This window comes from Ochotona curzoniae, unplaced genomic scaffold (assembly GCF_017591425.1).
Source record: "Ochotona curzoniae isolate NIBS_2020 unplaced genomic scaffold, NIBS_Ocur_1.0 contig_1014, whole genome shotgun sequence".
Taxonomy (NCBI): domain Eukaryota; kingdom Metazoa; phylum Chordata; class Mammalia; order Lagomorpha; family Ochotonidae; genus Ochotona; species Ochotona curzoniae.
In genome coordinates, this window is record NW_024464920.1 from 49,706,070 (window position 1) to 49,720,539 (window position 14,470).

General features: G+C 55.2%; 1 protein-coding gene across 3 annotated transcripts in view; it reads right to left on the reverse strand.

Annotated features, from left to right (window-relative positions):
- ARFGAP3 (ADP ribosylation factor GTPase activating protein 3) overlaps positions 1-13,871 on the reverse strand; it is a 33,237-nt gene extending 19,366 nt beyond the window's left edge. For all 3 annotated transcript variants that reach the window (XM_040987178.1, XM_040987169.1, XM_040987162.1), the window contains exons 1-3: positions 13,719-13,871; positions 9,257-9,375; positions 1,010-1,082 (exon numbers count right to left, since the gene is read on the reverse strand). In XM_040987178.1, coding sequence (XP_040843112.1) covers positions 1,010-1,082; positions 9,257-9,375; positions 13,719-13,787 — 261 coding nt within the window. In that variant the 5' untranslated portion in view covers positions 13,788-13,871. The remainder of the gene's footprint in view (positions 1-1,009; positions 1,083-9,256; positions 9,376-13,718) is intronic.
- Between the last annotated feature and the right edge of the window lie 599 nt (positions 13,872-14,470).

The window sequence follows — 14,470 nt, forward strand, 5'->3', positions numbered from 1 at the left end:
AAAGGCAGAGCAACAGACAGAGCAGTGGGTAGATATTCTGGATCCTTCCTCGAATGCCTGTGATAGCTGGGACCAAGCCGGCCCTAAGCGGGGAGCAAGGAGCTCCCACCGAGCCCCCCACGGAGCAGACAGGGCCCCAAGTCCCTGAGCCAGCTCTGCTGTCTTCAGCAGGGACCTGAACAGGAAGTGGAGTAGCCAGGACTAGAAGCAGGAGTTCTAATATGGGACACGGTTGTCCCAGGCAATAACTTAATCAGCTGGGCCACAAGTCCATTATTAAGCCCAATTTAAGCTTAAAATTAATCCAGTTAATTAAACTCTTCTGCTTGGGAGCAAAAAAGGGGAAAGGTTGAAAACACTGATTTAAGGGAATCAGACATCTTGAAAACTAGTATTTCAGCTTTATAACTTAATGCTAGATACAATTTTTATTTCAAGTGTGTACAAATCTACAAATTTGGTTTCTTATTCTCCCTTTAACAGCATATATAAGGGAACTCGGCCGACCCAGTGTGCGCCGGGCGGCTGTGCGGAGCGCACACTGGTGTGTGGCTGGGGAGACGTGGCCGTCGCCTGGCTGGCTGGTGGCAAGTGGACCAAACTATTAAACCAGTCACTAACATGCAGGGCCCAGGATACATTAACCAGGTTTCTAAATGGGGTTAAAGAAGCCTCACTTCTTATTCTTTTAGAATCCTTACTTCTAAGGTTGTAATAAACTGAAAATCGAACAATGCTATTAAGTTTGTGAATTAACATATCTGCTATAATAAAGAGCAGTGTTTTAATTTGTAGATTTATTAAGTTAGCTATGAACCAAGTACAAGCAGCCCATTCTACATGCCAACACTCAGTCACCAGGAAGCTGTGGTCACTTGGCCTGCACCCTGGCCCCTGACCATGTGGGTTGCCAGCCTCCCCAGCACACCCTGCACCCTGGCTCCCCAGCATACCCTGCACCCTGGCTCCCCAGCACGCCCTGCACCCTGGTGCCCACACACACACTCACAGCATTGGCGTTTCCTCCGACCTGCATGCAGCGCAGCTGGAACCAGGACCAGTTGGAATCCAGCTCTGTGGACCTGCCCGGAGAGAAAATTCCAGAGCGTCACATCTCTTTCCCCAGACACCGAGAATGCATCCTGAAGGACTGTCAGTCTGTGCTGACAGGGACACACACTCCAGCATGCCTCAGTGGACCCGTGGAGGCACACAGCCGCTGGCCACTCACCCTTCCCCAGGTCAAGGTTCCAACGGTCCCGATGACCAGTTCTCCCCTGCCAGGCCCAAGCGGTGGCTGTGCCAAGCCAGCAGCACTTCAGCTCCTTCGCATGCCCTGGATTTTGTGGGAACACATCCCCACACTGCTCCCATCCCTGGAGGGGTCTGAGCAGAATCTGGCAACATGATTCTACCCTCACTAAGGCATTGTTTACACCTCCTCCGGCGGCTGTCCTGTTCACTGTCACCTGTGCTGACGAGGGGCTGCAGAGATGCCCAGGGCAGGGTCAGACCGAGCCAGGAGCCGGGACTCATCCAGGCCTCCCAGGATGAGCAGACTAGAACCTGGCGGGCTCTGATACAGGATGCCAGCAGCCCAGACAACGTCTACTTGAAAGGCAGAATGACAGCAAGAGGGTCTCTCTCCCTCTCTCTCTCTCTCTCTCTCTCTCACACACACACACACACACACACACACACTGTTCACTCACTGACTCAATCTTCAAATGGCTACAGTAGCTAGAGTGAGTCTGGCAGAAGCCAGGCTCCAGCTTCTTTAGTCTGCCATGCGGGTGCAGGGACCCAAGCACTGGACACTGCCGCTTTCCCGGGTGCATCAGCAGGGAGCTGGCTCAGAAGTGGAGCAGCCTGGACTTCACCTGGTGCACTGTATGAGATGCCAGTGCTACAGACACTGGCACCCACTCCTGGGTGCTGGAAGGGCCTACCAGTTATCAATACCCCCACAGCAGGGAAGACTCACAGGATTTAAGGTTCCTGAAGCAAAAGCTGCAGGCAGCCCCAGCCGCCCCCTTCCTACCTGCTCAGCTCTGGGTCACGTGAGAGCAGAGGCGGCAGAGGCACATCTGCCAAGGGCTCCGAGGGGCAGTGAGATCGGCAGCTCGCTCAGTCCTCACAGTGCACCGATCCAGCAGAGCCTGCCCCACATGGCCTCCAAGTGTCGTGGGTATTTGGAACGGGCAATAAGCACAGTGGCCTTTACGAAGTGGGCAAGGCACCAAGCAGGGACGTCAGAGCTGCCCTCCATTTCCTTCTGTGCTGCCCTTCCCTCTGCTAATTTTCTTTTCTTTCTTTCTTTTTTTTTTTTTTCACTTAACTTGAAAGACACAGAGGTATTCCATTTGCTGATTCATCCCCAAAAGTCTCCAACAGCTTGGGTTGCACCAGACCGAAGCCAGGAGCCCAGAATCCAATTCAGGTCTCCCCCTGGGTGGCAGGGGGCCTGGGCCAACCATCACCTGCTCCCATCCTGGCACCCAGCCACCAGACAGGCACCCGCAGAAACTGGGTTGAAAGTGGAGTTCAGCCTCAAGCAAGCAGACCGGTTCTCAAAGGCTGAGCCTGAGGCTGGCTCCCTCCCGTGTGAATTCATCTACCTGTTGATATTGTTTAATCTTTGGGTACATTAGGAAGCTATTTTGAAGCAAACAGCCTGTTGGAGATTAATATGAATACACAGTGGCAGATCTACTTCATGTGATGTGCAAAAAGTAAAAATTAAACCACACTTGGTAAGAAACAGCTCTCAAAGACAAAGAGGCAAAAAAGAAAAACAGTCTGTTAGACTTTCTGATTTCGCAGCAAAGGTGGAGCAGTCAGCTGTTCTCGAAGCCTGGGAGGACTTGCTCAGGTGCCTGCTGGGCTCTGGCAGCCCTCAATGGCCAAAGCGGCCTCATTCAGATGCGTGGGTGCAGGGGCCAGCTTCCACTGCTCTCCCAGGCCACCAGGAGGGAACGGAAACAAAGCGGAGCAGCACTGACCGGAGGCCTCCACATGGGACGCCCCACGCTCCTGCACCAGCCCAAAGCACTGCCTTTCCACCTGAAACAGCTCTCCTCCTGTGACCTCCAGACGGTCACGGTCAGCATGTCCAGGTGGAGCTTTCCATTAGCCCGCTCACCTGCTCCTCTGCGTGCTAGCGTCTTTCCAGCTGCCTTTGAGGGAGGGGAAACAAAGATGGGCTAAGCAAGGAAGGTCCCAGAGCCACAGAGGACAGGTCTCGGCCATAGCCGTGGCATTGCATGGGGCTGCCTCCTGCTCGGCCCACTGCAGGGTCACCCCTCGAGGGCCAGGGAGCCCCGTGGAAGCCCAATCCTAGCAGCCGAGGTCCTACACAGCATCACCCACTCTGACGCTGGCTGCCCTTGGTCTGTGCACACCACTGCCAAGAGGCAGTTCCCCTTTCCCTGCCTCTCCTTCTTGTCCTCCAGGCTCCAGTGCTGGCCTCTATCTCCCCTGCCTTGTCTCCCAGGTGCTATGCTCCCTGCCGCTGGTCCCTCCTCATGCCCACCTTGCTTGCCCCTTCCTCCAGGCAGGCCCAAGGCTCCGTGTCCACCTCTTGGGCACAACTCTGCCTTCCCATCCGTGCTGTGTCCTAGCAAGCCCTTCGTCCACCCTGATCAATGCTGGGGACCCCTTCTCCTTGCACATGCCCAGCGAGCTGAAGGACAAACAGGGCTGTGGCTCTGGGAACAGCTGGGCGTGCTTAGGAGCAGGGCAGCGGCTGCTTCCGGGTCCTCCTCACCTTCCTTCCCCCGTCTGCTCAGAAGACGTCACAGCTGGTAAATTATTTCCTCTGTAACAGTGTTCAGGTGGAATTTTAACTTTGTAAAACTCCACTTTAAAGAAATATACCAGGCTGGCAAAATGGCTCAATAGCTAAATCCTCACCTTGCAAGTGCCAGGATCCCATGGCACTGGTTCATGTCCAGGTTGCCCACTTCCCATCCAGCTCCCTGCTTGTGGTCTGGGAAAGCAGTAGAGGACGGCCCAAAACCTTGGGACCCTGCACCCATGTGGGAGACCCAGAAGAAGCTCCTGGCTCCTGGCTTCAGATTGGCTCAGCTCCACTGCTGTGGCCACTTGGGGAGCGAACCAGCAGATGGAAGATTTTTCTCTCATTATCTCCTTCTCTTTGTAAATTTAATCTGCCTTTCGAATAATAAATGAATAAATTTCTTAAAAAAGAAGAAGAAGAAGAAGAAGAAGAAGAAGAAGAAGAAGAAGAAGAAGGCCTAGCAGATAAAGCCCTCACCTTGCATGCACCAGATCCCATATGGGCACCGGTTCTGGTCCCAGTGGCCCCGCTTCCCATCCAGCTCCCTGCTCGTGGCCTGGGAAAGCAGTCGAGGACGACCCAAAGCTTTGGGACCCTGCACCTGCATGGGAGACCTGGAAGAAGTTCCTGACTCCTGGTTTCAGATCAGCTTAGCTCCGGCCGTTGCAACCGCTTGGTGAGTGAATCATTGGACGGAAGATCTTCCTTTCTGTCTCTCCTCCTCTCTGTATATCTGACTTTGCAATAAAAATAAATAAATCTTTTTAAAAAAAACCAAAATAAACAGTAGGCTATACTGTCAACAGAGGTCAAGCCTGGGGATTGCCTGTGCCTTCGTGTGAGAGAAAAGTTTGTGTGTGTGGCTGGAGAGGAGGGGCGGGGACGAGACGGGGAGGACATTCCAGAGCGGGCACCCTCACTTTACTTCACGCAGTGCAGAGCTGCCTAGATGTTTTTTTTCCCAGTGAGCTTGTGTGTGTGATTTTTTTTTTCAGTCAGTAAAATTCTTTTAAAAATCAGACCACTCCCCCACCTAACAAAGTCAGTCACCAGGGCCGCCATTGTAGTACTGCAAGTTAAGCCACCACCTGCAAAGTCAACATCCCATCTGGATGGGTCCTGGCTGCTCCACTTCCAAACCAGCTCCCTGGTAATTCCCCTGGGAAAGCAGTGGAGGATGGCCCGAGGCTTGGGCCCTGCACCCACGTGGGAGACCCAGATGGAGTGCCAGGCTCCCAATTAAAGCTTGGTCCACACCTGGCTATTGGGCCAATATGGGGTGGTGCTGAGCCAGTGGATGGAAGAGCACTAGCTCTCATGTTCTCTCTCTCTCTCTCTCTCTCTCTCTCTCTCTCTCTCTCTGCAACTCTGCCTTTCAAATAAATACAGAACCTTGGGCCTGGCAATAGTGTAGTGGTTAAAGTCCTTGCCTTGTACGTGCTGGGATTCCATATGGGCGCCAGTTCTAATCCTGGCTGCTCCACTTCCCTTCCAGCTCCCTGCCTGTGGCCTGGGAAAGCAGTTGAGGACTGCCCAAAGCCTTGGGACCCTGCATTCATGTGGGAGACCTGGAAGAAGCTCCTGGCTTCAGATTGGCTCAGCTCCAGCCGTTGCAGCCGCTTGGGGAGTAAACCATCGGACGGAAGATTTTCCTCTCTGTCTCTCCTCTCTGTATATCCACCTTTCCAATAAAAATAAAAATCTTTAAAAAAAAAAAAACAAATAAATACAGAATCTTCAAAAAGAATCTGCTTTGAAATAACACAACACGAATGACACTCAGCCGTAGTTCGGCCCAGCCTGGCCCTGGAAGGCCCCTCTGGCCACGGTGACCTCTGGCATCCAGGCAGAGGTAGTGTTCTAAAAGGCTGCTCACCCAGCCACCTAGCTCGGGGTCAATCCCACCCTCGAACCCGGAGGGCCTGGCCTCACCTGCACTGGTGGATGCTGCGGTGCCAGCCAGAGCGAGGGCCAGGCCGTGAGGGAGGCACTTGGCAGCAGGGAAAGGGCCTAGCCAAGCAGGAAGGCAAGTGCGGACAGCTGCCACGCAACCTTGCTCACCTGGGAAACGGTGAGTTACCATATGTTAACACACAGTTGCCAGTCTGGAAACAAAAGTACATGAACAAACCCCAAATTCACTGGAGAAGGGACAGTCTTCCTAACAAAGCATGCTGGGAAAACAGACTACCTACACCCAGGAGCCTAATGGTGTGCTCTCACCTCATTAACATTAACTGACAAGGGGCCCAGCACAGTGGCTTAGCGGCTAAAGTCCTCGCCTTGAACATGCCAGGATCCCATATGGGCACCAGTTCCAATCCCGGCGGCTCCGCTTCCCTTCCAGCTCCCTGCTTGTGGCCTGGGAAAGCAGTTGAGGACGGCCCGAAGCCTTGGGATCCTGCACCCACGTGGGAGACCCGGAAGAGGTTCCTGGATCGTGGTTTCAGATCTGCACAACACCAGCCGATGCGGTCACTTGGGGAGTAAATCATTGGATGGAAGATCTTCCTCTCTGTCTCTACTCTTCTCTATATATCTGACTTTGCAATAAAAATAAATAAGTCTTAAAAAAAAAAACACATTAACTGACATGAACAGGAAACTAACGTTAGTTCAAAATGGACAGCACCTATAACCTTCAGAGAAAACAACCTCAGAGCTTTGTGACACGGACTCTGCAGGACCTGGGATGGCAACGAAAGACAAATTGTCTCCACGAACATTAGGGAAGAATATCAACGAATAAAAACGCAATTCGCACAAGGAGAGACAATATTTGCAGATCTTGTATCTGAGAAGGCAGACGTGGGGTGCGTCCTGCAATTGTCAGGTCAGGCCTGCTGAGGCATTGCCAGCTGGACTCAGAATCCAGTACATCTCCAGCCAGCTGGTGCAGTGAACCAGCTAATGGACAATAGATCAATCTCCCTTCGTTCCTTCCTTCCTTCGTTCCTTATTCCTTCTTTTTTCTTTTTCTCCTTTTTTCCTCTCTCTCCCCCCCTTCTCTGTAACTCTGCCTTTCAAATAAAAACAAATAAATTTGGAGGCCAGCACAGTAGCCTAGCAGCTAAAGTTTTCACCTTACATGTACTGGGATCCCATCTGGGCATATCCTGGCTGTTCCACTTCCCATCCAGCTCCCTGCCTGTGGTCTGGGAAAGCAGTTGAGAACAGCCCACCTTGGGACTCTGCACCCATGTTGGAGACCCGGAAGAAGCTTCTGGCTCCTGATTTGGGTCAGTTCTGGCCAGCTGTTTTTTTTTTTTAAAGATTTATTTTTATTATTTTTTATTGGAAAGGTGGATATACAGAGAGGAGAGACAGAGAGGAAGATATTCCGTCCAATGATTCACTCACCAAGTGAGCGCAATGGGCCGATGCTATGCCGATCCAAAGCCAAGAGCCTCTTCCCGGGTCTCCCACGCGGGTGCAGGGTCCCAAAGCTTTGGGCCGTCCTCCACTGCTCTCCCAGGCCACAAGCAGGGAGCTGGAAGGGAAGCGGGGCTGCCGGGATAGAACTGGCGCCCATATGGGTGAGGACCTTAACCATTTGCGCCACTACGCCGGGCCCAGTTCTGGCCAGCTGTTAATGGCCACTTGGTGAGTGAACTAGCAAATGGAAGATTTTTCTGTTTCTCCTTTCTATGATTCTTTCTAATGAAAAACATATATAAATCTTAAAAAGAGAGAGAGAGAAATCTTCCCGCTGGCCGTCACGCGGACCACCGACACCTGCAGCGACACGGAGGCCGCTTGAGGACACTCTGCCGAACGTAATGCAGCGCCGAGTCAGGTCCTGGCAGTGGTCACGGACTCAGAAGTAGAGCAGGGGCTGTCGGGGGAAGTGGCCAGCCCCAAAAGGCTGCTCACAGGATGAGGAGTCCTGCAGACCGGGTGAGAGTCATGCACTATGAACACACCTAATGCCTCAGAATGGAGAATGGGCAGTCCAGGGCACGGCAGGGTCAAGCCACAGTCTGGAATGTTCGTAGCCCACTTGAGAGCGCTGGTTTGAGCTCGCAACTTCTCTTCCGATCCAACTTCCTGCCAACGAGCTCGGGGGGAGACCCAGCTCCTGGCTCCAGCCAGGTCCAGCTCAGGCCGCTAAGCCATCTCAGGAGTGAATCATAGAATACAAGACCTTGTTCTGTCTGCTCAGCGTTGTTCTTACAAATAACTAAATGAATCTTTCTATAAAGATTTTTTAAAGATTTATTTATTTTTATTGCAAAGTCAGATACACAGAGAAGAGGAGAAACAGAGAGCAAGATCCTCGTCTGTTGATTCACTCCCCAAATGACTGCAATGGCCGGTGCTGTGCTGATCCAAAGCCAGGAGCCAGGAACCTCTTCCAGGTCTCCACGTGGGTGCAGGGTCCCAAGGCTTTGTTCCGTCCTCGACTGCTTTCCCAGGCCACAAGCAGGGAGCTGGATGGGAAGTGGAGCAGCTGGGACAGGAACCCGCAGTCATATGGGATGGTGGCCTACCAGTAGGGGCTTACTTTACTACACCACAGCGCTGCTCCCGATACATTTTATTTATTTATTTTTAAACAGGTACCTTTATTATGCTGCAGTCTATATTTTCTATTTATTTATTTAGAAGTCACTACTACAGAGATGGAGAGATACACACACACACAGAATATTCTAGAACCAGAGTCTAAGAAAAAGGAAAGGACTGATGCATGCTCCTCAAGCAATGAGCAACACACACAATAACTCCGTCTCCTCAACCGCGACCAGGGGCACTCATGGACTCGGCCTCCACACAGGAGCTCCAAAGGGAACTCCATGCATCTGGAAAGTTGGGTCTACTGCCACAGGGTGGAGCTAACACACCAAGCACCTTGCGACTGCGATGGATCCGCCCTGTGCACGCACACCCTGGCACTGCAACCCTGTTGCCATGGGGTGGGGCCTGCAGAAAGCACCTGGCAGGGCCCAGGGGCTGACCACAGGCCTCGCTCGGCAGCCAGGCCCTCAGCCAGCCTGGGCACCTGCCAATTTGTTCTCTGATGATTCCAGTTTCTTTACTTCCCAGCTGCCCCAGCCCCCCGGGCTTGTTCTCTCAAGTGGAAGCTCCACACAGGCCCCACCCACCTCTCCCCAGCATCAGAGGGAGGAGTAGTCCTCTGCTCACGGGAGGCGCCCACACAACCAGCCTTGACCTACAGATAGGAGATGCCCTTCAAAGCCAGGATGGCGGGGCCCAGGCTCCTGGCTCTTCCTTGGCCACTTTCCCAGGTGCAGCAGCAGGGAGCGGATCAGAAGCGAAGCAGCCAGGACTCAAACAGGTGGCCAGATGGGCTGACAGCATCACAGGCAGCAGCTTAACCTGGGCCCCAACCTGTTTTTCTTGTTTGCATCAAAGCGAACAAAGCAACGAGGCGAAGGCATCTTCGGCCTGTGCGGTGGCCGTGCCCGAGGGTCGGGGTGGGAGTCACTCACTCACCGGATGAAGCTCAGGTGGACGCCCAGCGAGCGGTGTGAGCCCGAGCAGTCAATACACAGGAACACGCCATAGGTGATGCTGGCCCAGCTGGGGTTCTTGGCACCACAGTCAAAGCACACCTGGCAGGAAGACAGAAGCCTTGGTCACCAGGGGGTCCCTGCTGGCACATGAGGCACCCCGTGGGCACAGCCCACACTGGGCTTGGGGCCTGCTTGGCCTTGGTGATTCGCCCTGGCTGCTGGGAGGGCTCATTGGCTCATGTAAGCCCCCAACCTCAACCTCTTGTCCTGTAATCCTGTCCTACCCATCAAAGTAATTGTCATTCACACATCACCACCGATGATCAGGGTGTGTGCTCTAACAAGCCATGCCCCACGCTCGTGCTCTGGTCTCTGCGACACTCTGCCCGGCACAGCACAGAAGGCTCCAGCCCTTGTCCTCCGGCGGCCAGCAAGGATGTCCCAGGTGGCAGGTGCTCCTGGCAGGCGTGGCAGCCACACTCTACAACAGGCTGCCTCCCACCACCCTTGCCCTGTGTAAGCACCATCCTCCCTCTACCAGGGGTGGCTGAGCTGGCTGTAGGAGGCAGTGAGGGAGCCCTCAGCTGACATAGCCCCGGGAGAGCAGGGGCCAGGACTGGCCAGCTCAAGGGCCCCTGCAACGCGATCGCCTGCTCCTGGTGGGTGGAGATCTGAATCGGTGGGAACATGATACCACAGCAGATAACCACACAGACAGGGCGAGGCTCCTGAGCCACTCAGGTTTGCACTCTCCCAGGGCCGCTTCAAGGCTGCTCTTGCTGGAAGACAGGGCTCTGCCAGCAGGGGCGGCACCCAGGTTAATGGGGAATCCTAAAGGCAATATACGGTTTTGTGAGCACAGCACCCCATCTACGGTGATGACCAATCGAGAGCTTTTCACTGGTGACTGGTTCTGCTTAACTTACGAAAACAGTAACTGTTCTAGAAATTCTGAACATTGACTGTTGATGTTCTCATGGGCCTCTAAGAAGGTACCTCCTACCAACTGGTCAGCGCCTGGCTGGACAGGCACATGTGTAGTCTATTTAGCCACATGGGGCCAGTACCCTGAATGGCCACAGTTGACCTTATGCTCTATACCTCATCTTGAAATTCCTCGGAGCTTTCAAAGTCACAAAGCCAGTCTGTAACTAAGGAGCCAACAGGAAGAGGGCCACCTGCTGGCAGGGCCAGCTCTTCACTACAGCAAAAAACGCCACTCGGTCCCTTGTCTGTCTGTCCACCCGTCCTGGGGCCTTGGATTACGAGCTCAGGCGCCGTATCGTGGCCACCAGTGCACACAGCAGGCGCTGCACTTGTAGGTCCGTCACACAGATTCGAATGACCCAGATGGAAACTGTTTAAACACAAATACAAATGCAAGGCGGCACGGGACAGGGCATTCTAAGCAATGAGTTATACCCCCTCCCCTACTGGAGTGCCCGGTTCAAGTCCCAGTGGCTCCACACTCCCAGTCCCACTTCCGGCTAACAGGCCCGGGAGGCAGCAGGTGCGCCTCCACTGACACAGGCTCCAGCCACCCATGTGAGACCCAGAAAGCCCTAAAAACAAATGCCTTCAAGTTTAAAATTCTACCCAATACACATTTTCTCTCTTTCTCTTTTAAATTTTATTTTTGTTTGAAAAGTGATTTACAGAGAGAAGGAGAGAGACAGACAGACCTTCCAGCTGTTGTTTTACTCTCCAAAAGGCCACAACAAGCAGAGCTAAGCCAATTAGAAGCCAGGAGCCAGGAGCCAGGAACCTCTTCTGGGTCTCCCATATGGGTGCAAAGTTCCAAGGTTTTGGGCCATCCTCAGCTGCTTTCTCGGGCTACAAGCAGGGAGCTAGGTAGAAAGTGGGGCAGCTGGGACCAGAACCAGAGGCCACGTGAAATGCCAGTGCTATAAGGTGGAGGATTAGCCTATTGAGCCACCATGCTGGCCCCAAGAAAAACCATCTTTTGAAAACATGCAGTACAGCATAACGGCTATTCAGCTGGTGCTCACCGAGCATCCTGGGAGTCCTCTGGAGGGATGCTAACGCTACAGGAGGATGCACCCAGGCCTCACCTGATCTGAAAGACTGGGGTGTCCGAGGAGCCTGGTGTTGTGTGGGTCCTGACACGGACCCCCGGAGCTTTGAGGGCTCACTGTGTAGCCCTGCTGCTTCACCTAGGGCGTGGCCCCCGGCAGCTGCCTGATGTGTGCTCAGCGACGGCCGGGAGGGTCGCACAGGCTGGACAGCAAACCCTTGGAAGAACTGGACCCAGTGCTCTACAGGCAAATCACGGGGTCTTCCCTGTCTTGCCTATTTCCTATTTATTAAAGCTGTTTTTGAAACCCCAGTTAAAAAATGTTTATTGCTACCTGATTCTGTTATGTTCTTGAACCTTGCCTTCGGGGCTGGCATGTGGCGTAACGGTTAACACTGCCCACCTCCTGAACTGGAACCCATGGCTCGAGTCTTCGGCCTCTGCTCTGGCTCCCTTCCAGCACACATCCTGGGCAGGCAGTGAGGTCCATGCCATGTTTTAAGGAGCCCTGGAATGAGTTTCTAGCTTCTTTTTTGCTCTTTAAGATTTCTTTGTTTATCTTTGAAGGGAGAGTTACAGACAGAGAGTGGGGGAGAAAGATGTATCTTCCATTGCTTGTTCACTTCCCAGATGGCTGCAGTGACCAGGTCTGGGCCAGCCCAAAGCCAGGAGTCTGCCATGTGGGTGACAGGGGCCCAAACTCTTGGGCCATCTTCCACTGCTTTTCCCTAGCCACTAGAAGGGAGCTGGATCAGAATGGAGCAGCCAGGACATGAACCATATGGGATGCCGGCAAAGACTTATTTATTTGAAAGGCAGAGTTACAGAAAGACACACACACACACACACACACACACACACACACACACAGAGGTAACACTGCTAACTATTGAATCATCCTGGGGCTGGGGGCCAGTCTAAAGCCCGGAGCCTAAAGCTCCGGCTGGGTCTCCCATATGGGTCCAGGGTCCCGGGCCATGTCCCGGTCTTCTCCAGAAGCATTGGCAGGAGCTGGACTGGAAAGGGGGCAGCCGGGACTCAGACTAGCCCCATATGGGTGGCTGGGCCCCAGGCCTTCCCTGCTTTCGGCTCTGGCCTCTCGCAGCCCTGGTCATGAGGGATACTGGGGAATAAGCCGGCCAAGGGGGGACTCGATACCTATGTGCCTTTAAGTTTTTTTTTTTTTTAAACTGTTTTAGAAATAGTCTCCATCTTTGTTTAGGTGATTGTTCCAAGCCCTTGGCCACTAAGGGATCCCAGCGGTGAAGTCCAGCAGGTCACTGCGAGCAGCCATCACTCACTAGTGCTGTGATGGAACAGACAGCTGCCTGGAGTACTCACTGGGCACAGCTGCCTGCCAGTGCCCAGCCTGTGAGGGTGAGGGTGCCCCCCACCCCGCACCCACACAAGTTCCTCACGGTGACTCCCCACACACATACCCAGGTCTGCTCCCTGACAAAGTCCAGCAAATGCCACGCTGCTGCGGCGCATCTGGAATAAAGCCCACGGAGGGGCACTTTCCATATGGCCAGCTGCAGCAACCTACTTGCGGTAACTGCCCTGTCATCCAAGACTGCACAGAAAGACAATCCCCCTCCCAGTGACCTCACAGCCCGGGGAAGCTTGCCCCTTTCCTTGCTTTCAGGGGAGCTGTGACCATCCGTCCCCCACCCCCGACCAGCAGGCAGAAACACCGACTTGCCCTCCACCCAGAGCTCCCATCTCGGAGGCGCCAGTGGGGACCAGCCGGGACAGATGGTGACGCGACAGCCCTTTGCACCCTCCCGTTCCACTCCGACGGATGTCTGACACTTTAGACCCATGCGTCACCCCCAACATCCCCAGACAGTGGGAAATGTTGTAAAAGTGCTGGAGGCAGGGGAAAACCCCAGGGGTGACGAGGTGGCAGCTGGTGCCACCCCTGGGCAGCTTTACGGGACACGCACCCTGTGGACACTCCATGGGGATGGGTGCCACCTGGCTTCCCGTGCGCCCCGGGCTACCAGCTGGAGCCCCTGGCCTCACTCCTGTCGGGACTAGCAGCAGCCTCCCCCCCGTGTGGGACCCCAGGGCTGAGTCCCGGGGTGCTCGTGCCCGCGCCCTCCATCTCCCACCGTCCCAGGGCGCACCTCCGTCCCCAGCCCCGGGATGCTCCGGGCCAGCAGCGCCAGGTGCCCGGCTCGGGGTCCCGCGCTCCCGCCCGACCCCCCGACGGGGACCCCCTCGCCGCCAGCGGAGGCTGGGCGCGACGCGGCCGGGACCCGGGCGAGGCCCAGGCGTCGGCTCCACAGTGCGACGTGTCACAGGCCGGCCGGCTCCTCCTCCCGCGGCCGCGGCCACAGGCGCCCGCAGGGGCCGCCCCGCGGGGTCCGGCGTCTGGGATGACAGGGCGCCCGGCGGCCGCTACCTTGTTCGTGGGCACCGAGCGGAGGCGCTTGAAGATGGTCAGGATGTCCTGCTTGCTGGGGTCCCCCATGGTCTCCAGAGAGTGAGGTGCAGCCGGCGCCGCCAACCGGGAAGCGCCGAGCAGCAGCGGTTGCCGCCTCCGGGAGGCCGAGGGAGGCCGAGGGGGCGGGGCCGCGCGTGACGGCAGGCCCCTCCCCGAGGCGCCGCGCACGCGCTCTCCTTCGTCCCCGCCCTGACCACGCCCCGAAGCCCCCGCCCCCGTGCTTCATCCTCGCCCTGGCCACGCCCACCCGCTCTCCTTCGTCCCCGCCCTGGCCACGCCCCCAGGGCACGCCCCCGCGCCCGCGCGCCTGCGCAGTCCGTCTCCACCCGGGAGCACCTGCTTCATGCGGCCGGGTCCCCCAGACTTTCCGTGCATTTCGGCTGACGGGCTGCTTCCTGCTTCTGCGCGCCGGGGCTTCTCACGCCCTTCCCGGGAGGGCGGCAGGACTGCCAGGAGACCTGAGGGGCAGAGCCACCCGCTGACCCCTAACCACCGCCCCACTGAACACCTCGAATACCCGCGATTCGCCTTCCGTTTTTCATTGTTGCCTTCCGCGGAGGCCAGGCCCTGGGAGGGAAGTTCTCTCCTGAAGACATTTTTTTTAAAAATTTTATTAGTGATGATGTTTACATAGTTGATCGGGGTAGTGAGACCCTTGTTTACACATCTTCTTCTTCCTGTAATTGGGGGAGAGGAGAATACAAGAGGAA